The sequence below is a fragment of the Mercenaria mercenaria genome, chromosome 1, assembly GCF_021730395.1.
Source record: "Mercenaria mercenaria strain notata chromosome 1, MADL_Memer_1, whole genome shotgun sequence".
Taxonomy (NCBI): Eukaryota; Metazoa; Mollusca; class Bivalvia; order Venerida; family Veneridae; genus Mercenaria; species Mercenaria mercenaria.
In genome coordinates this window covers 61613726-61637658 of record NC_069361.1, presented here as the reverse complement: position 1 = coordinate 61637658, position 23933 = coordinate 61613726, and the positions used below count along the sequence as shown (strand labels likewise).

General features: G+C 37.3%; 1 protein-coding gene across 1 annotated transcript in view; it reads right to left on the bottom strand.

Annotated features, from left to right (window-relative positions):
* LOC123566185 (nuclear pore complex protein Nup133-like) overlaps positions 1-23933 on the bottom strand; it is a 420170-nt gene that overhangs the window by 45899 nt on the left and 350338 nt on the right. The window contains exons 28-29 of the mRNA XM_053549042.1: positions 22753-22828; positions 10800-10861 (exon numbers count right to left, since the gene is read on the bottom strand). Of these exons, the coding sequence (XP_053405017.1) occupies positions 10800-10861; positions 22753-22828 (138 nt within the window). The remainder of the gene's footprint in view (positions 1-10799; positions 10862-22752; positions 22829-23933) is intronic.

Here is a 23933-nt window from a genome sequence, read left to right as displayed (position 1 = left end):
ATGAAAATGTCTCCGGCTACTGGTTCCTAACCAGTATAGATATTAAACATAAATTTTCTGACTTACCATAAATAAGAATATATTCCTATCAACCTCTAAGAATCACCATTCACTTATCAAAAATGTCTGTAATGCATACAGATTTCCCTCTAAACATGTCCAAAATATCTGGTTGTAATTTACTTATCAGATTCATACTGTGACCTTACAGATAATGTTACACATTAATTGATCTACAATTACCTGCTCTTACCAAAGCTCTTCATTAACAGTTTACCAAAAGATTATAATCTTCTAAGTTCTTCTCGTGACCATGCCGCGATCATTGGTCTTCCTGCGAATATCCTGCGAACTAGTATCAAATCAATCGCGGCTAGCAGCGAATATACCGCAAATACTTCCTGCGAATAGGTATGTTCGCGGCATGTTAGCAGCTCTTTGACCATTTCGTAAGGGATGGTACTATAGTGTACTAATGCTGAAAAATCAAAGGGCAATAACTCCGTGAGAAATCATCTGACTGGAACATGAAGCCCTTATTAAGAGTGAAGATTCCTAAACTTTGATGAATTCCAGTGTGGTTGCTGAGGAATACTCTGGACAAGAAATGGTACTACAGTATACTATGTTAAATAATCAAAGGGCAATAACTCAGTGGAAAAATCACCTGACTCAAACAGGAAGATAACACGAGCATCTCCTCTAGAGAGTGAAGTTTTGATGGATTCCAGCTAGCGATTGCTGAGGAATATTCCAGAAAAGAAATGGTACTACAGTATACTATGTTGAATACTAAAAGAGAAACAAAATAAACAAGAGGGTCATTGACCCTAAAGTGCTCACCTGTGTACAAGGCATGTAGAAGATACAAGAGTACAAGGGTATACAACAATATATTAGAGAAGTATTCATAACGATAAATGTTCAATCAAGAGTTATCTAACATGACTATTTCTTACCATGGAAAACATAAATAACGTTTCAAACCAATCTCAATAGAAGCTACTCAGGTATATTCATTTAGATAAAAAAAAGGGAGGTAATTTGTCATAAATTCTATCAATATGTATCTTCACTGATCGTCCAAGTCCATCTGTTGACATAAATGAAATTTCAGATCAGTATCTTCATTAGTTATGGAGATATACCCATTTAAATTTTAAATGAAGGGAGGTAATTTGACATAAATCAGTCCATAGTTATCTACCCTGATTGTCTCAGCCCAACTAATGACAATAATGGCATTTCAAATGAGTCCTATAAGTACTTACTGATATAAATCCATTTTGATTACATCAGGGGAGGTAATTAGATATAAAATAACTCAGGAACCTATGATTGGATCTGACATATTCGCCATGGAATCGTAGATTTAATGTTGTTGAAGATATTTTGCAAGTTTGTATCAAATCAAACCATAAATGAAGTCTCTATATGGCTGCAAAAGCCAAAAATAGCAAATTTTGGCCCTTTAAGGGGCCATAACTCTGGAACCCATGATGGGATCTGGCCAGTTTTCGAAAGGAACCGAGACATTATGCCAATACAAGTTGTGTGCAAGTTTGATTAAAGCTGATTGCAAAATGTGGTCACTATTGTGTTCACAAGCCAAAAATAGCAAATTTTGGCCCCTGAAGGGGCCATAACTCTGGAACCCATGATGAGATCTGGCCAGTTTTCGAAAGGAACCGAGATATTCCAGTTTTCGAAAGGAACCGAGATATTATGGCAATACAACTTGTGTGCAAGTTTTATTAAAGTTGATTGTAAAATGTGGCTATATCGTGTTCACAAGCCAAAAATAGTAATTTTTGCCCTTTAAGGGGCCATAACTCTGGAACCCATGATGGGATCTGACCAGTTTTCGAAAGGAACCGAGATATTACGCCAATACAACTTGTGTGCAAGTAAGATTAAAATTGATTGCAAACTGTGGTCTCTATCGTGTTCACAAGAAATTGTGGACAGACGACGGGCAATCACAAAAGCTCACCTTGTCACTAACTGACAGGTGAGCTAAAAATTATACAAATCTCTTTGCTGTAGCTTCAAAAACAAGAAAGTAGGTCAGTAGGTCAGGGCTAAGAATATTAAAGATGAGTATTGAAATCTTTATCGAAAGTTACTGACGTGGTCCAAAATTCTATGCTGTTATGATTGGTGTGCAAAACTGTATATGTCATCCAAATTTCAAGGCTGAATCTTAAAAAACAAGAAAGTAGGTCAGTAGGTCAAGGTCACAGTCAAGTATCCCCTAATTACTTGGGGTCATCTGGTAATTATAATTAAACAATCTAGGAAATATGATCAGATAATTTTTTAAGTATTTTTTCCTATAAAACTCATATACAAGTGACCCCCGGGGCCGGGCCTCTTTTCACCCCAGGGGAATAATTTGAATAATCTTGTTAGAGAACCACTAGGCAATGCTACATACCAAATATCAAAGGCTTATGCCTTGAACTTTCAGACAAGAAGATTTTAAAAAAAATTTCCTATATAAATCTATGTAAAACTTGGGGCCTCCGGGGTAGGGCCTCTTTTCACCCAAGGGACATAATTTGAACAATTATGGTACAGGACCATTAGGCAATGCAACATACCAAATATCAAAAGCCTAGGCCTTGCAGTTTCAGGCAAGAAGATTTTTAAAGTTTCTGCCTATATAAGTCTATGTAAAACTTGGAACCCCCTGGGTGGGGTCTTTTTTCACCTCAGGGGCATAATTTGAATAATCTTGGTAAAGGACCACTAGGCAATGCAACATGCCAAATATCAAAAGCCTACGGTAGGCCTTGGAGTTTCAGATAAAAATATTTTTTAAAGTTTTTTCCTATATAAGTCTGTGTAAAACTTGGTAACCCCGGGGCGGGGTCTCTTTTCACCCCAGGGATACAATTTGAACAAAATTAGTAAAGGACCAAAAGGCAATGCCACATACCAAATATCAAAGGCCTAGGTCTTGTGGTTTCAGACAAGAAGATTTTTAAAGTTTTTTCCTATATAAGTCTATGTAAAACTTGGGACAACCGGGGCGGGGCCTCTTTTCACCCCAGGGGCATAAGTTGAACAATCTCATAGAGGACCATTAGATGATGTCACATGCCAAATATCGAGGTTCTACGCCTTGCTGTTTTGGACAAGAAGATTTCTTAAGTTTTTCCTTTCGGTTGCCATGGCAACCAGAGTTCTGTGTGAATTCAATTCTTTGAACAATTTTGAAAGGGGGCCATCAAAGGCTCATTCCTGTGAAGTTTCATCAAATTTGAACTGGTGGTTTAGGAGGAAGTGTTGTTTAAAGGAAAGTGTGGACGAACGCCAGACGGACACCTTTGGCTCAGGTGAGCTAATAAAAATAATAAAATAAAATAAAAGAATAACAAGAGCTGTCTGTAAGACAGCGCGCTTGACTTTTCTCAGCGCTTGAATCTGAATTAGAGTTTTGCCAGTAAAAAAAAAAATACAAGTTAAAAAGGGACATAACTCTGTCAAAATTCAATCAGAGTTACGGGAATTTTGTCTCTTGGTGTAGACTTTGATAGTAAATAACTATTTTGAGTTTCAAGGCAAAAGCTTTAATAGTAACAGAGATATTTGACTTTATCAAAAATTTAAAAAAAAAATTCTAAGTTAAAAAGGGACATAACTCTGTTAAAATTCAAACCAGAGTTATGGGGATTGTTTCTCCTGGTGTAGACTTTGATGGTAAACAAGCATTTTAAGTTTCAAGTCAAAACATTTGACAGTAACAGAGATATTTGACTTTATCAAAAACTTTAACCAAAAATTCTAAGTTAAAAAGGGACATAATTCTGTCAAAATTCAAACAGAGTTACAGGAATTGTGTCTCCTGGTGTAGATTTTGATAGTAAATAACTATTTTGAGTTTCAAGTCAAAAGCTTTAATAGTAACAGAGATATTTGACTTTATCAAAAAATTCTAAGTTAAAAAGGGGCATAATTCTGTCAGATTCAAATCATAGTTATGGTGGTTGTTTCTCCTGGTTTAGAGTTTGGTGGTAAATAAGTATTTTAAGCTTCAAGTCAATAGCTTTGATAGTAACAGAGATATCTGACTTTATCAAAAACTTAACCAAAAATTCTAAGTTAAAAAGGGGCATAATTCTGTCAAAATTCAAAAATCAGAGTTATGGGGATTGTTTCTCCTGGTGTAGACTTTGGTGGTAAATAAGTATTTTAAGTTTCAAGTCAATAGCTTTTATAGTAACAGAGATATTTGACTTTATCAAAAACTTTAACCAAAAATTCTAAGTTAAAAAGGGGCATAATTCTGTCAAAATTCAAAAATCAGAATTATGGGGATTGTTTCTCCTGGTGTAGACTTTGATAGTAAATAACTATTTTAAGTTTCAAGTCAATAGCTTTGATAGTAACAGAGATCAAAAACTTTAACTAACGGCGACGGTGATGCCGGGGCGAGTACAATAGCTCTACTTTTTCTTCGAAAAGTTGATCTAAAAATTAGTACTTTTATTGTCTAAGATGTGCACATGTGCTTTTGATTGCCAGATACATGCCTGAATGTACTAAAAATAGTAAAATCTACAATGTATTGATAGAAATAAGAACATTTTGTTTTCTTTTCTATTTTCAGACTGAAGATTTGGCGGAGCAGCATGGTCCAAACCTTTCTGATGGGTCTGATACTGATTCTGCAACCCTCCTGGATTATTTCTGGCTTATGTTTCCATCGGTCTGGTAGCCATGATCAAGGGTTATACCAATAGTAATGCAGCTTGGAAGCAGGCAAGAGAGGGTCACGATAAATACTGCGAAGACGTAACTTAACCAGAGATGCGTGCTTTCTTAGCCTTCCACATGATGATGGGCATTCAGCAGCTACCACAGATGGAGATGTATTGGTCAAGAGATCCATTTGTAGGCAACACTGGAATTCAGCAGACAATGACATGTAGCCACTTTGTGAAAATCAGTCGGTACTTTCATATGAGTAATCGTGAAGAAGAAACAGTACGCGGACAGGAAGGATATGACAGACTTTTCAAGATACGCTAAATAATGACTGTTCTTGCTGACACTTTTATGTAGGGATATACGCTTTTTAGAGAAGTATCGTTGATGAGGCCATGATAAGGTACTCGGAGTGTCTGTCATTCCGACAATACATGCCGGCTAAGTCTACAGAATGTGGGGTAAAAGTGTGATGTTGTGTGACAATGCATATCTTTCAAAATTTCAGTTTTATCTTGGGAAACCTAACAACCAGAGAGAGCATAGACTTGGTCACAGTGTAGCAACGGATATCACATCACACATCCAACGTACAAACAGATGGATTTTTTTTGATAACCTTTTCACTGGACTTCACCTTCTATAAAGTTTGATTGCTAATTGGACTATACGCTTATGGCACTATAAGGATAAACAGACTCGGCTTTCCTGCAGAACTGAAACAAGGAGCTGCGTTCAGTAAACGTTAGATAGATTTTGCACCTAAGTCCAGCACCTAAGTCCAAAACAAGGTCAAGGTCAAACTGAGGTCACGTGATGTTTGAAGATGAGGAATGGTCACAGTTTACATCTGTATTAGTATCAATTCATTCTTGTAAGGGGTATTGATGCTAGACGAAACAGTCCCATTTGGTTAACCAAGAGATGGCCCATATAAAGCAACCTAAGTCCAAAATGAGGTCAAGGTCAAGGTCAAACTGAGGTCAGGTGATGTCTGAAGATGAGGAATGGTCTCAGGTTACATCTGCATTAGTATCAAGTCATTCTAGTAAGGGGTATTGATGCTAGACGAAACGGTCCCATTTGGTTAACCTCGTACGGACGGACGAACGAACGAACGGATGGACAGACAGAACAATCACTATATGCCTCCCGCATCAGTAGATGCTGGGGGCATAAAACAACGCGATGTAAACAACCCGGGTGATATGAAAATTCTACAGTTGGGTGATTCTAATGTAACTGGCAGTTTGGATGGACAAAAAGTTGTGCAACCTGTATCAACATTGAGCAATCCGACTGATGTTATGAATGCTAGCAGGTGTGTAAACAGATAGTTGATTCAGTGCAGCAACCACACAGTGTTTGGTCATATAATAAATATATGGGTGGTGTTGATCTGCACAAAAGTGGTGGAAGTACCTATTCTGGTTTCTGTTCAACTGTGCAGTAGTGAACAGTTACATTATATACAAGGAAGTATCAACAAGGCTGACAAAGAAGAAGAGATTCCATCTTGTTGACTCTCGTGTTGAACTTCAGCGTCAGCTTATAGTTGGTTTCACCAAAAGGAAGAGATCTGCTGTCGATCAACTTCGTAACAACTTTCCACTTGTCACTCAGGAGAATATGGGAGTTCACATGAACATCAGGCTACCCAGTCACCGCACTACTTGCAAGTATCACATGCGCGTACACAATAAGAGAAGGGAAACGGTTTACGGCTGTGGTGTATGTAATGTACATTTATGTAAGGAGGAGTGTCATGCCTTGTACCATTCACAGGAGCACTGAGTTCATTTTACTGAACAGTACATTGTGAAAACTGTGACCATACACTGAGAATAGTACTAGTGGAATATTATATAATTCATATTTAGAAAATTTAATTAAACTGTGTGGTCCTGGAAGTGGAATTTTAAAAGCAAATCTGTGGATTTTATTGAATTCTAAATCTTGGTATTATTTCAAAAGTTTATGAACAACTAGAAATGTGTTCATGGGACACAGATGCCTCCACTACATGACAAGGACACCTGCATATGCTGACCAACGTTCCTGTAAACTTTGGTGACTCTAGGTCAAATACTTTTGGAGCTACGCGCGATACATTAAAATGACCAATTTTTAACTAAATCAGAGACAAATATTCTGACAAATTTTCATTAAGATTGGACCAAAAAACATGGCCTCTTGAGTGTAAACAAGCTTATTCTTTGATTTGACCTGGTGACCTAGTTTTTGACCCTACAAGACCAAGATAAAAATTCATGCGATATTTCATGCACACAAACATTCTGACCAAGTTTCATGCAGATCAAATGAACAGGAGTGTTAACAAACTATTCCTTTGATTTGAATGGGTGACCTAGTTTTTGACCCTATATGATGCAGTTTCGCACTTAGCCTAAAAATCAATAAGATAAACATTCTGACCAAGTTTCATGAAAATAGGGTCATAAATGTGGCCTCAAGAGTGTTAACAAGCTCTTCCTTTGATTAAACTGGTTGACCTAGTTTTTGACCCTATATGACCCAGTTTAAAATTTTGCCTAGAAATCATCAAGATAAACATTCTGACCTAGTTTCACGAAGATAGGGTAATAAATGCGGCCTATAGGTTGTTAACAAGCTTTTCCTTTGATTTGATCTGATGACCTCATTTTTGACCTGACATGACCTAATTTCGATCCAGGCCTAGAAATCATCAAGATAATCATTCTGTGCAAGTCTGTATCAAATCAAAGCATAAATGAAACTTCTGTATGGCTGAAAGAGCCAAACTAGAAAATTGTAAACTCCAGAACACATGATGGAATCTAGCCGGTTTTCGAAAGGAAATGAGATCTTATTTTGACTTAAGTTGTGTGTAAGTGTGGTTAAAATCAAATATAAAATGTCACTTCTATCGTGTTCACAAGGTAAAAATTAACAAATTTTGGCTCTTTCAGGGGCCGTAACTCTGGAACCTATGATTGGACCTGACAAATTCATCATGGAATCCAAGATTTATTGTTGTTGAAGATATTTTGCAAGTTTGTATCAATCAAACCATAAATGAAGTCTCTGTATGGCTGCGAAAGCCAAAATAGCAAATTTTGGCCCTTTAAGGGGCCATAACTCTGGAACCCATGATTGGATCTGGCCAGTTTTCGAAAAGAACTGAGATCTTATGCAAATACAAGTTGTGTGCAAATTTGATTAAAATTGATTGCAAAATGTGATCTCTATCGCGTTCACAAGCCAAAAATAGCAAATTTTGGCCCTTTAAGGGGCCATAACTCTGGAACCCATGATGGGATCTGGCCAGTTTTCAAAAAGAACCGAGATCTTATGCCAATACAAGTTGTGTGCAAGTTTGATTAAAATTGATAGCAAAATGTAGTCTCTATCGTGTCCACAAGAAAATGTGAACAGACGATGGACGGACAAAAATGCGATCACAAAAGTTCACCCTACCACTATGTATAATAATTATAAGAAAATTGCACCTAAAACGTGGGAAAATTAAACAAGCAAATTCGATGAATTGGTATCCCCCGCCGAAAGGGTTTGTGGTCAGGAATGGCCAAAAAATATATCTGGCAAAAAGTTAAGGATGTTACTAAGAAGCAAATAATTTCATTTGTCAAAATCAATTTAACAGAAAATGAATGCTAGCCTATTTTTTGGTTGGGGAAGCGGGGCCAGCAGGGGTGACTGGGTGAGGGTACAAAACATCGATTATTGTCATTGATCATCGATGTTGATTATAAATATTGAAATATTGATGGAAAATTAAAAATGAAACTTGGTGGAGGAGTGAGGTGGGGGAACAGTACAACTTTGCATGTTGATAAATATTCATGGAAGGTTTGAAAATAATAATAAAAAGGAAATAAATTTTTTTGGGGGGGGGGGGGGGGGGGGGGGGGTGTGACGAAGGCAAGGTGACCAGGTGTGGGTACACAACTTCACATGTTTACAATAAATGTTCATGGAAAAGAATGAAAGAAGTTTTATGAAATTCTACCAATTGGTTGGTTTGTTATGTACAAATCTGTAGAATTTCAAACAATTAAAGGGCAATAACTCTAAGAAAAACTGACCAACTGAAAAAAAAAATGACAGATATCATCGAAGTATGTTGGTTCATATTTATTTTAAGTTTCATGAAATTCCACCAGCTTGTTACTGAGAAATGGCTGCAGATGTGGATTTTTCATTAAATCAAGGGCAATAACTCTAAGGGAAATTGACCAATCCAAAAAAAACTTGATGGACATCATTGCAGTATGTTGGTTCATATTTATTTCAAGTTTCATGAAATTCTACCTGCTAGTCACTGAGAAATGGCTGCGGACGGACATTTTTGGGCATTTTTCATTAAATCAAGGGCAATAACTCTAAGGGAAATTGACCAATCCAAAAAAAAACTTGACGGGCATCATCGCAGTATGTTGGTTCATGTTTATTTCAAGTTTCATGAAATTCTACCTGCTACTTACTGAGAAATGGCTGCGGACGGACGGACGGACGGACGCACGCACACACGGACGTGACGGACGGACAACGCCATTTCAATACCCACCTCCCGATTTCATCGGCGGGGGATAATAAACAAGAGCTGTCTCCATAGGATGACACATGCCCCCGATGGCACTTTGAATGAATAGTTATGGCCGATGTTAGAGTTTAGGACCTTTGACCTACGGAGCTGGGTCTTGCGCGCGACACGTCGTCTTACTGTGTCACACATTCATGCATAGTTATTTTAAAATCCATGCATGAATGACAAAGATATGGACCAGACATGCCCATCAATGCACTATCATGAAAAATGACCTTTAACGTCTAAGTGTGACCTTGACCTTTGAGCTACGGACCTGGGTCTTGCGTGTGACACGTCGTCTTACTGTGGTACACATTCATGCCAAGTTATTTGAAAATCCATCCATCGATGACAAAGATATGGACTGGACATGAAAATTGCGGATAGACCGACAGACTGACAGACCTACAGACAGTTCAAAAACTATATGCCTCCCTTCGGAGGCATAAAAATGAGTCTTCTTTGCAATTCTGAATAAGAAACATCTAAAATAATTTGACATTATTATTATTTTATTATTATACTGTAATAATATCATTATTGCGGATGCTAGAGTGTAAACAACTAAATGTGAATGGACGGACGGACATTCATCGATCCTAATAGCTCACCATGAGCCTTAGGCTCAGGTGAGCTAATAAAATTGCAGTGGAAAATGTGTTCTTAAATGATCCCAAAATGCAGGAAATGAAGTGCTGAATTTCCAAGACCCACCTAGCTGGGTGGCTACATTTCTATTTCAGCCTGTTCAACAAAAACCTATTGACAGCCCTGGTGCATCACAAACTGTTAAGCCAGTTACTCATATTACTAAGTCAAGGGCCTTGAGTTTGGTATGGCTAAGTGAAATCCCTAAAGAAGAGGCAAATGGGCCTAAGGTGCTCACCTGAAGAGGACCTTGACCATAAGTCCTTGCTTCATATAAAGTTCCCCATAATGAGACATTATGAGATGAACAGTTCATTAAAGTCATTTAAAGTTGTTTTTTTTTCTGTATTTTGCTGTGGCAGTTAAAAAATGCATAAACATTAGAACAAACTTGATCATAATAATTTTCTATTTCTTGCTGTGGTGTCCCCTAAAAGGGACAAAGTACCCCCAGTTAATTACATTTGGCACAAGACTTTATAATGATGCTACCGAAAAACTTTGATGAAGGTGTATCAGGCAGTTCATGAGAATAAGCAGTTTAAAGTATTTCTATTTCTAGCTCTAGTTGCTCCTAAAAGAGAAAAAGTGCCTCAATTTGAAATTGAACAGTCCCCAAAACTGGTTTTCAACCAGTAGCAGACTAATAAACCTGAAAAAGGACATTGCAAGGATGCTACACATGTAATTTGGTGTAGTTCTGACATGCAGCTTCAGCGAAGATGTTTAAGTAATATGTTGACACCAACAGACAGATGACAAACAGAAGGTTGTCACAAAAACTCATCTGAGCAAAATTCTCAGGTGACCTAATAAAAGCCATGTGGCATGTATATAAACATCATACCTCCAATAATTCAACAGGTAGTAACTCCTGATTTAAAACAAGTTCTTGCTCCTCATCAATATCTGAAAATAGGAATATTGTAATGTAACAAAATGAACAAATGTTACTTAAAATTGCACTGCTTGGGCCAGCCATAAGACAGTGCACTCCACTATTCAGCGATTTGACAGTAAAATGAATATATGTCTCAATAAGAGACCTCTACTTTAAAAGGAAGATACACCAATGGGCATAATTATGTCAAGTTATTGGGATTATTACCGCACATGCAGATGATGATGGTAAAGACATATTTTGAGTTTCAAGTCATTATCTTATACAGTACCAAAGTTATGTCCAGAAAACAAAGTTTGTCAAAAAAATTAAGTATGAAAGGGGCATAATTTGGTAAAAAATACAAATCAGTGATGGGAATTGTTACCATTTTGATGATAAAGATATATTTTTAATTTCAAGTCATTATCTTTTAAAGTACCAAAGATATGTCTATAAACGAAGCTTTTGAAAAAATTTAACATGAAAATAATTCCAAGTATAACAACTTGTGACCTTGACCTTGGGTATAGTAGGCCCAGCCCCTGCACATACTTTGTTTGTATGCTGGACAATGTTTATGTGAAATTACAGTATGATATAAGCAATAGTAACAAAGATATGACAGAAAAACAAAGGTTGCCGAAAAACTTTAACCTTAAAAATAACCTAAGTATAACACCTTGGTGACCTTGATCTTATTTATAATGGGCCCAGCCCCTGCACATACTTTTGTTTGTATGCTGGACAATGTTTATGTGAAGTTACAGTAAGATGTAAGCAGTAATAACAAAGATATGACAGAAATACAAAGGTTGCCGAAAAACTTTAACCAAGAAAGCTCACGCCGACGTTGGGGCGAGTAGAATAGCCCCCCTATTCTCAGAATAGTGGAGCTAATTAAACATCCAAAAGGATACAATTTTTTTTTTTGGTACACTATAGAAAACAAAACCTTGCAAGCTTAAATTGCATACACACTCACAAATGAACAATTCTGAACTGGTTTATATCTCATTATCTCAGTATCTTGTTGTTTTCTTTATGTGTAGCTTGTATGCATAATGCTATTTTCGTTTAATGAAACAGACTGGACATGTCAGGTTAGACTTACAAAGTCACCAAGGATATGTATTATTTGTGTTTTTGTATGTAATGACAAAGATATGGACCGGACACGCCCATCAATGCACTATCATGAAAAATGACCTTTAACGTCTAAGTGTGACCTTGACCTTTGAGCTACGGACCTGGGTCTTGCGCGCGACATGTCGTCTTACTCTGGTACACATTCATGCCAAGTTATTTGAAAATCCATCCAAAATTGCGGACAGACCTACAGACGGTTCAAAAACTATATGCCTCCGAAGTCCCTTCAGGGGCATAAAAACTGTTGTCCCTGAGATGCAGTCAATTCTGACTTCAGAGTCATATGAATATGCTTGATAGCTAACCACTAGACAACACTAAATGCCAGCTAGAAGATGCTTTTGTAGAAAAGCGCATGTCTCCCCAAACGCATAGTCGTATAGGCAAGAAGTCAAGTCAAGATAGTCAAGGGGACAGGACCAAAAGTCAAAGAGACACTGATGGTTGGCTGAAATAGGGGTCATCTACTTGGCATGTACAATCATCCCACTAAGTTTTCAACATTCTGTGCCTAGTGGTTTTCAAGTTAAGAATTGGAGATGGTTTTCCATGTTCAGGCCCCTATGACCTTGACCTATGATCAAGTGACCCCAAAATCAGTAGGGGTCATCTACTCTGCATGTCCAATCATCCTATTAAGTTTAAACATTCTGGGAATTATTGATTGGAAAGAGTTTTCTATGTTCAGCTCCCTGTGACCTTGACCTTTGATGGAGTGACCCCAAAAACAACAGGGGTCATCTACTCTGTAAGTCCTATCACCCTATAAAATTTGAAGGTTCTAGGTCAAATGGTTCTCAAGTTATTGACTGGAAATGGATTTCAACGTTCTATCTGCTGCGACCTTGACCTTTAATAGAGTGACCCCAAAAACAATAGGGGTCATCTACTCTGTAAGTCTTATCATCCTAGGAAGTTTCAACATTCTGGGTCAAGTGGTTCTCAAGTTACTGACCATAAATGGCTTTCCATGTTCAGGCCCCTGTGACCTTGACCTTTAATAGAGTGACCCCCAAAACAATAGGGGTCATCTACTCTGAAAATCCTATCATCCTATGAAGTTTCAACATTCTGGGTCAAGTCGTTCTCAAGTTATTAATCAGAAATGTCTTTCCATGTTCAGGCCCTTGTGACCCTGACCTTTATTAGTGACCCCAAAATCAGTAGGGGTCATCTACGCCACATGAGTAATCACCCTATTAAGTTTCAACATTCTGGGTCAAGTGGTTCTCAAGTTATTGATCGGAAATGGTTTTCCATGTTCAGGCCTCTGTGACCTTTAATAGAGTGACCCCAAAATCAATAGGGGTCAATCTACTCTGCATGACCAATCATCCTATGAAGTTTCAACATTCTGGGTCAAGTGGTTCTCAAGTTATTGATTGGAAATGGTTTTCCATGTTCAGGTCCCTGTGACCTTGACCTTTGGTGGAATGACCCCAAAAACAATAGGGGTCGTCTACTCCATAAGCCCTGCCACCCTATGAAGTTTAAAGGTTCTAGGTCAAATGGTTCTCCAGTTATTGGTAGGAAATTAACTGTGATGGATGGACGGGCGGACAGGGCAAAAACAATGTCTCCCCCAGAGAGACATAAATACCTAAGGTGTGGGCTTTATGGTTCTGGACAAGAAGAATTTTAAATATTTTTCCAGGCATGGCATATATTGACCCCAGGTTCATGATTAGAAAAATCTTGGTAGAGAACCACTAGAGCATGCCACATACTAAATATCTAAGCCCTTGGCCTTACGGTCTAAGACAATATTTTTTTTAAAAGGTTTTTACATGTACAATTCTATTCAAACCATTAACCCCAAGGGAATTATTTGAAGAATCTTGGCAAAGGACTACATGATGCTAAATACCAAATATCAAAGTCCTATGCTACGTGGTACTGTGCAAGAAGGTTTTCAAAGTTTACCATAAAGAAGTCTATATAAATCATGTGACCCCCAGGGCGGGGCAATATTTGACCCCAGGGAGATAATCTGAACAATCTTGGTAAAGGAGGCTTTTTTGTCTGCACCAAAATACAAACAAGAGGGCCATCATGGCCCTATATCGCTCCTCTGAGTTTAATTGCTTTCTTGAACAAATCTCTTTGCTAAAGCTTCAAAAACAAAAAACTAGGTGAGTAGGTCATGGTAAAGATTATTCAAGATAACTACTGAAATCTGTTTTAACATTATACAGGTGGTCCAAATCTCTTTGCTACATAGCTTCAAAAACAAGAAAGTTGGTCAGTAGGTCAGGGTTAAGAATATTAAAGATGAGTATTGAAATCTGTATCAAAAGTTATACATGTGGTCCAAATTTCCATGCTGTATCTTCAAAAACAAGAAAGTAGGTCAGAAGGTCAAGATTAAGACTTTTCAAGATGAGTATTGAAATCTGTATCAAAAATTATACAGGTGGTCCAAATTTCTATACTGTAACTTCAAAAACGAAAAAGTAGGTCAGTAGGTCATGATTAAGACTATTCAAGATGAGTTTTGAAATCTGTATCAAACATTATACATGTGGTCCAAATCTCTTTGCTCTAGCTTCAAAAACAAGAAAGTAGGTCAGTAGGTCAGGGCTAAGAACATTAAAGATGAGTATTGAAATCTTTATCAAAAGTTATAAACGTGGTCCAAATTTCTATGCTGTTAAGACCAGTGTGCAAAACTGTGTATGTCATCCAAATTTCAAGGCTGTATCATTAAAAACAAGAAAGTAGGTCAGTAGGTCAAGGTCACAGTCAAGTGACCCCTAATTACTTGGGGTCATCAGGTAATTATAATGAGTCTAGGAATTATGATCAGATAATTTTTGAAGTATTTTTTCCTATATAACTCATATAAATGTGACCCCCAGGGCGGGGCCTCTTTCCACCCCAGGGGCATAATTTGAATACCACTAGGCAATGCAACATACCAAATATCAAAAGCCTAGGCCTTGCAGTTTCAGGCAAGAAGATTTTTAAAGTTTTTTTCCTGTATAAGTCTATGTAAAACTTGGGACCCCCGTGGTGGGGCCTCTTTTCACCCCAGGGTAATAATTTGAACAATCTTGGTAGAGGACCACAAGGCAATGCCACATATCAAATATCAAAGGCCTTGGTCTTATGGTTTCAGACAAGAAGATTTTTAAAGTTTTTTCCTACATAAGTCTATGTAAAAATTGGGACCCCTGGGGCGGGGTCTCTTTTCACCCCAGGGGCATAATTTGAACACTCTTCATAAAGGACCATTAGATGATGTCACATGCCAAATATCGAGGCTCTAGCCTTGCGGTTTTGGACAAGAAGATTTTTTAAGTTTTTCCTTTCGGTTGCCATGGCAACCAGAGTACTGTGTGGAATTCAATTCTTTGAACAACTTTTGAAGGGGACCACCCAAGGAACATCCAGGCCAAGTTTCATAAACTTCCACCAAATGGTTTCAGAGGAGATGTTGTTTTAAGGAAAGTGTGGACGGACGACGGACGGATGGTGAGTTAAAAACAACCATTTGGAAAAAGAACTATGTTCTTTTTTATTGCCTAAAAAATGTCAAGTCTGCAATTTCCACAGTATTTACGCTAACATAAGTTGTTAAATCCAAAAACAAAGTAAATCCCTTACCACTTTCAGTTGAGTAAATACGGCAATTATTTTAAGAAATTTTTGAAGATTTTTCTATGTACAATCAAGTAACCCCATGGGGCGGGATCAATTTGAACCGGGGGGTCATGAATTGAACAAATTTTGTAGAAGTCTACTAGGCAATGCTACATGTCAAATATCTAAGATCTAGGCCTTCTGGTTTATTTTTAGCAAATTTATGAAGATTTTTCTATGTACAATCAAGTAACCCAATGGGGCGGGGTCAATTTCACCCCGGGAGTCAAGATTTGAATAAATTTTGTAGAGGTCCACGAGGCAATGCTACATGTCAAATATCTAAGCTCTAGGCCTTCTGGTTTATTTTTAGAAAATTTTTGAAGGTTTTCCTATGTAAAATCAAGTGACCCCTGGGGCAAGGTCAATTTTGACCCCGGGGATCATGATTTGAATAAATTTTGTAGAGGTCCATTAGGCAATGCTACATGTCAAATATCTAAGCTCTAGGCCTTCTGGTTTATTTTTTAAAATTTTTTGAAGATTTTCCTATAGAAATCTTTGTAAAATCAAATGACCCCTGGGGCGGGGTCAATTTTGACCCCGGGGTCATGATTTGAACAACTTTAGTAGAGGTCCACTAGGCAATGCTACATGTCAAATATCTAAGCTCTAGGGCTTCTGGTTTTTGAGAAGAAGATTTTTTAAGATTTTCCTATGTAAAATCAAGTGACCCTGGGGCGGGGTCAATTTTGACCCCAGGGTCATGATTTGAACAAATTTGGTAGAGGTCCACTAGGCAATGCTTCATACCAAATATTTAAGCTCTATGGCTTCTGGTTTTTGAGAAGAAGATTTTTAAAAATTTTCCTTTCGCTTGCCATGGCAACCAGAGTTCTGCATGGAATTCAATTCTTTGAATAATTTTTGTAGAGCTTCACCCAAGGAACATTCCTGTGAAGTTTGGATGAAATTGGCCTAGTGGTTTATGAGGAGATGTCATTTAAAGTAGAAGTTTACGGACGCCGGACAGTGAGTGATCCTAATAGCTCATCCTGAGCCTTTGGCTCTGATGAGCTAAAAACTGTTAGTGACACATCATTGAAACTTAAAACACTTAAGCTTATTGATCACACTAGCCTACTGCCCAGGTACCATAACTATGGTCCAAATTTTGTAGATTATGTCCCCTTTCTGATTTTTCGCTAAGTTTTTTGTTAAAGAATTTGTGCAGTAGCTTCAGGGCTAAAAGTGACGTCATGACAGCACTTGTTCTTGATATTAATTAATTACTGTTCTTTTCAGGTTCATGGAAGGTGCCAATGGCTAAAATTCAATGGTGAAACTGAGTGACCTACCCAATTTAGTTCTTGTGAAAATATTTCGATCTGGTGAGCTAAAAATTCTATATAATATAAGTCCATAAGAAACACATTACCAGCTAAAGACAGGTCAAAATACACCTAACAAGAGGGTCATGATGACCCTGGATTGCTCAGCTGAGTAATATTAGCTACATGTTTCAAATGTCAAACTGATGCTAAATATTAAGTAGGTCAGTAAGTAACATTTATGGTCACTCAAATTCAGTTTTAAGATCGGTGTGCAAAACTGTACATGTCATCCAAATTTCAAGACTGTATCTTAAAACAGGAGGACCATGATGGCCCTATATCGCTCACCTGAGTTAAGTTGCTTGCTTGAACAAATTTCTTAGCTAAAGCTTAAACAAGAGGGTCATGATGACCCTGGATCGCTCACCTTAGAAATATGAGCTACATGTTTCAGATGTCAAACTGATGATTTTTAGAAATTTTTTGGAAGATTTTCCAATGTACAATCAAGTAACCCCTGGGGCGGGGCCAATTTTACCCTAGGGGTCATGATTTGAAAAACATTTGTAGAAGTCTACTAGGCAATGTTACATATCAAATATCTAAGATCTACGCCTTCTGGTTTATTTTTAGCAAATTTATGAAGTTTACCCTATGTACAATCAAGCAACCCTTGGGGTTAGGTCAATTTGACCCTGGGGGGTCAAGATTTGAACAAATGTTTTAAAGGTCCACTAGGCAATGCTACATGTCAAATATCTAAGCTCTAGGCCTTCTGGTTTATTTTTAGAAAATTTTGAAGATTTTTCTATGTACAATCAAGTAACCCCATGGGGCATAGTCAATTTGACCTCGGGGGTCATGATTTGAACAAATTTTGTAGAAGTCTACTAGGCAATGCTACAAGTCAAGTATCTAAGACCTAGGCCTTCTGGTTTATTTTTAGAATTTTTTTGAAGATTTCCCTATGTAAAATGAAGTGACCCCTAGGGCGGGGTCAATTTTGATCCCGGGGATCATGATTTGAACAATTTTTTTTAGAGGTACACTAGGCATTGCTACATGTGAAATATCTAAGCTCTAGGCCTTCTGGTTTATTTTTAGAAAATATTTGAAGATTTTCCTATGTAAAATCAAGTGACCCCTGGGGCAAGGTCAATTTTGACCCCAGGGGGTCATGATTTGAACCAGTTTTGTAGAGGTCCACTAGGCAATGCTACATGTGAAATATCTAAGCTCTAGGCCTTCTGGTTTATTTTCAGAAATTTTTTGAAGATTTTTCTATGTACAATCAAGTAACCCCATGGGTCAATTTGACCACGGGGGCTCATGATTTGAACAAATTTTGTAGAAGTCTATTAGGCAATGCTACATGTCCAATATCTAATACCTAGGCCTTCTGGTTTATTTTTAGAAATTTTTTGAAGATTTTCCTATTTTACAATCAAGTAACCCTTGGGGCGGGGCCAATTTTATCCTGGGGGTCATGATTTGAACATAGTTTGTAGAAGTCTACTAGGCAATATTACATATCAAATATTTAAGATCTAGGCCTTCTGGTTTATTTTTAGCAAATTTATGAAGATTTCCCTATGTACAATCAAGTAACCCCTGGGGCTGGGTCAATTTGACCCTGGGGGGGGGGGGGGGGCAAGATTTGAACACATTTTGTAGAGGTCCACAAAGCAATGCTACATGTCAAATATCTAAGATCTAGACCTTCTGGTTTATTTTAAGAAAATTTTTAAAGATTTTCCTATGTAAAATCAAGTGACCCCTGGGGCTAGGTCAATTTTGATCCCGGGAGTCATGATTTGAACAAATTTTGTAGAGGTTCACTAGGCAATGCTACATGTGAAATACCTAAGCTCTAGGCCTTCTGGTTTATTTTAAGAAAATTTTGAAGACTTTTCTATGTACAATCAAGTAACCCCATGGGGCGGGGTCATGATTTGAACAAATTTTGTAGAAGTTTACTAGGCAATGGTACATGTGAAATATCTAAGATCTAGGCCTTCTGGTTTATTTTTAGAAATTTTTTGAAGATTCTCCTACTGTAAATCACTTTATATTCGCGTGACCTTTATTTCGCAGATTCCCGCACCCTGTATTATTTTGTGGATTTATGAATTCGCGACAGGAGGGTCATAAATTTAAATTCGCGAAGGTTCTTATCTTATATTAGCGAAATTCCAATTCCGGAAGTGCTGATTAAATTTATGCCTATTCTTCCGCACCTTACTTAATTTATGCACGCCAACGCCTCATTAAATACATGGTCCGTAGCGGTTATTTCGCATTAGTAATCGGTTACTATATTCAAACCAATTGCTTTTGTTCTACAGAAATTAATTGAAAAGAGCCTTTTAATTTTTTATTCAATTTACGGGCGATTATTCTTATTACATTTAATAGCTGATAAAATGTTCAGGATTTTAGAGGAGATAAAGGATGATATGAATAATCCCTTCAGGCAACACGCACTGTGCCTGTTTGACACAAAGTGCACCCATAACCTGTTAGAAAAAAAAACAAAACAAAGTTATCACATGTTATATAGTACATCCCTGCCAGCTGCATGTAAATCCAATCTATAGACCTTAGCGTTAATTCTGTCTGTAAGCAGTATATTCTACATGAAATCAAGGATTTTATTATACCTATTCATAATATATTGAAATAAATTGAAGTTTATTCAATAAACATTATGAACAGGCAGCTATTATTCATTGCTTAACTTGACCGTATTTCGGACATTTTTTCGGATATGTCTGTATGTTATGGAAAGAAATTTATGCGGATTTATGAATTCGCAATGCACCCGATTCGCGAAAATTAAAACACCGCGAATATTACCGGATTTACAGTATGTAAAATCAAGTGACCCCGGGGGGTGGGGGGTCATGATTTGAACAAATTTTGTAGAGGTCCACTTGGCAATGCTACATGTGAAATATCTAAGCTCTAGGCCTTCTGGTTTATTTTCAGAAATTTTTTGAAGATTTTCCTATGTAAAATCAAGTGACCCCTGGGGCAGGATAATTTTGACCCAGGGGGTCATGATGAAAATTTTTTGTAGAGGTCTACTAGGCAATGCTAGATATGAAATATCTAAGCTTTAGGCCTTCTGGTTTATTTTTAGAATTTTTTTGAAGATTTTCCTATGTAAAATCAAGTGTGGGGCAGGGTCAATTTTGACCCCGGGGTCATGATTTGAACAACTTTAGTAGAGGTCTACTAGGCAATGCTACATGTCAAATATCTAAGCTCTAGGGCTTCTGGTTTTTGAGAAGAAGATATTTTAAGATTTTCCTATGTAAAATCAAGTGACCCCTGATATATCTGCCTCTCTCCTATCTTGAGTGAATGCTAAGTAAACAAGAGGGCCATGATGGCCCTTTATCGCTCACCTGTTATCATTGCACTTGAGGACAAGAAGGTCCTCAGAAAAAATATCTAAGTCCAAAGGACAGGAACAACAAAGGGAAGGAATTTAACCAAAAAGAAAAAAAATCTTATAAGGTATAGATATGTTAAAACACACCTAAAAACTGGAGGTACCATCCATGTTGTACCGCAGAAAACTGGTCTCATGTTTTTCCTATGGCCAATAATAAAAAAGTTACCAAAATAAGCTAACGTAAAAGGGAAGTAATTAAAAAAAAAAAAATTGTAAGTGGACAAAGAAGGATCTGCCAAATAAATCTGTTGACATAAATGAAATTTCAGATCAGTATCTTCATTAGTTATGGAGATATAACAATTTTAATTTGAAATAAAGGGAGGTAATTTGACATAAAATTAGTCCACAGTTATCTACCCTGATTGTCTCAGTCCAATTAATAACAATAATGAAATTTCAAATAAGTCCTGTACGTACTTACTGATATAAATCTATTTTGATTACAATCAGGGGAGGTAATCGGATATAAAATAACTCTGGAACATGATTGGATCTGATTTGTCATGGAATCCAAGATTTATTGTTGTTGAAGATATCTTTGAAGTTTGTATCAAATAATACCATAAATGAAATCTCTATATGGCTGCAAAAGCCAAAATAGCCAATTTTGGACCTTTAAGGGGCCATAACTCTGGAATCTAAGATGGAATATATTTCTGCCCATACACAATCTTGCAGGGATACAACACAACTTACCTCTGATATTTCTGCCCTTACCCAATCTTGCAGGGATACAAGTGAACTTACCTGATATTTCTGCCCCTACCCAATCTTGTAGGGATGCAAGTGAACTTACCTGATATTTCTGTCCCTGCCTAATCTTACAGGGATACAAGGTAACTTACCTCTGATATATTTCTGTCCCTACCTTATCTTGCAGGGATACAAAGTAACTTACCTCTGATATTTCTGTCCCTACCTAATCTTGCGAGATACAAAGTAACTAATCTCTGATATTTCTGTCCCTACCTTATCTTGCAGGGATACAAAGTTACTCACCTCTGATATTTTTGTCCCTACCTTATCTTGCAGGGATACAAGGTAACTTACCTCTGATATTTCTGTCCCTACCTAATCTTGCAGAGATACAAGGTAACTTACCTCTGATATTTCTGTCCCTATCTTATCTTGCAGGGATACAAAGTAACTTACCTCTGATATTTCTGTCCCTATCTTATCTTGCAGGGATACAAAGTAACTTACCTCTGATATTTCTGTACCTACCTAATCTTGCAGGGATACAAAGTAACTTACCTCTGATATTTCTGTACCTACCTTATCTTGCAGGGATACAAAGTAACTTACCACTGATATTTATCTTGCAGAGATACAACCTAATCTTGTAGGGATACAAAGTAACTTACCTTTGATATTTCTGTCCCTACCTAATCTTGCAGGGATACAAAGTAACTTACCTCTGATATTTCTGTACCTACCTAATCTTGCAGGGATACAAAGTAACTTACCTATGATATTTCTGTACCTACTTTATCTTGCATGGACACAAAGTAACTTACCTCTGATATTTCTGTCCCTACCTAATCTTGCAGGGATACAAAGTAATTTACCTCTGATATTTCTGTCCCTACCTTATCTTGCAGGAATACAAAGTAACTTACCTCTGATATTTCTGTCCCTACCTAATCTTGTAGGGACAGAAAGTAACTTACCTCTGATATTTATGTACCTACCTAATCTTGCAGGGATACAAAGTAACTTACCACTGATATTTATCTTGCAGAGATACAACCTAATCTTGTAGGGATACAAAGTAACTTACCTCTGATATTTCTGTCCCTATCTAATCTTGCAGGGATACAAAGTAACTTACCTCTGATATTTCTGTACCTACCTAATCTTGCAGGGATACGAAGTAACTTACCGATGATATTTCTGTACCTACCTTATCTTGCAGGGACACAAAGTAACTTACCTCTGATATTTCTGTCCCTACCTTATCTTGTAGGGATACAAAGTAACTTACCTCTGATATTTCTGTCCCTACCTTATCTTGCAGGGATACAAAGTAGCTTACTTCTGATATTTCTGTCCCTACCTAACCTTGCAGGGTCAGAAAGTAACTCACCTCTGATATTTCTGTCACTACCTAATCTTGCAGGGATATAAAGAAACTTTCCTCTGATATTTCTGTCCCTACCTAATCTTGCAGGGATACAAAGTAACTTACCTCTGATATTTCTGTCCCTACCTTATCTTGTGGGGATACAAAGTAACTTACCTCTGATATTTCTGTCCCTACCTAATCTTGTGGGGATACAAAGTAACTTACCTCTGATATTTCTGTCCCTACCTTATCTTGTGGGGATACAAGGTAACTTACCTCGGACATTTCTGTCCCTACCTTATCTTGTGGGGATACATGATAACTTACCTCTGATATCAGTCTTCATCTGTTCTTCAACATCTCCACAGGCTAATGCTGCAAGTTTAGCAAGACTTAACATGGTCTGAAAAATAAAAAAAAATCTCTAAAATTTTCAGTAATAGAAGTTAAACTAACTTTTAGAAAATCTACTATAGTGAACCTGATCATAGTATTTTTAGCTTACCAACATTCACACATAGCACATTCATGCAGAATTTGACACCTCATGTTCTGATCAATATGCCAATTAAAGAGTCACTGGGTAGAAAATTAATATTCTTCTAAAACAAGAGGGCCATGATGGCCCTAGATCATTCACTTGAGTTAGGTCGCTTGCTTCAACAGTTTTGGTAGATGGTTATGCAAACACAGGGACAGACAACAGATGGTGAGTGATCACAATAGCTCACCCTGACCACTTTGTGCTCAGATGAGCTAAAAATACAGGAATGTTATTTTTCATGGTTTGTTGACAGACACAGTTAAAGTATCCCTGTGATGCCAGTTTTCACCCACTAAAGCCTTCACTTGTCAATTTCAGAAATAAAATTCACTGAAGTAGAAAACGTAATTTAGGTTAAAGAGAATATTCATTTCACTATTGATTTGTCATATAAATACGTTACAACTTACTTGATTACATCATATATCATCAAAACTTTATAAGAACCCTCTCTGCTTCAACATCTTCACTGCGTTGCCATTTTCACGCACAATGTAAACTTCCGGTTACGTCAAACACACTTACCAAATGGTGAAGGATGACAAATTTCTGCATATCTTTGCAGTCATGCATCATAAACTAATGGATATATTTCATAACAAGACGGCCATGATGGCCCTGTATCGCTCACCATGTACCATTGCTCAAAATGATATAATCAAGTTTTGACATAGAGCACATAGGCATACACATTAAATATCATTAGGATATACATTTTCTTTAAACAGTCCCTTTTGACCTAGTCAGAGCCAATTTCCATACCAAGTTTGAGGGTCCTAGGCTCAAATGCTGCATTTTTGTACTCACATGACTTCCTTACCCTGGAAGACTTAAATAACATTTAAAACCAATCTCATTAGATGCTGCTAAAATAAAGGGAGGTTATTTGTCATAAATTCAGTCAAAAGTTATCTACCCTGATTGTCCAAGTCCATCTGTTGACATAAATGAAATTTCAGATCAG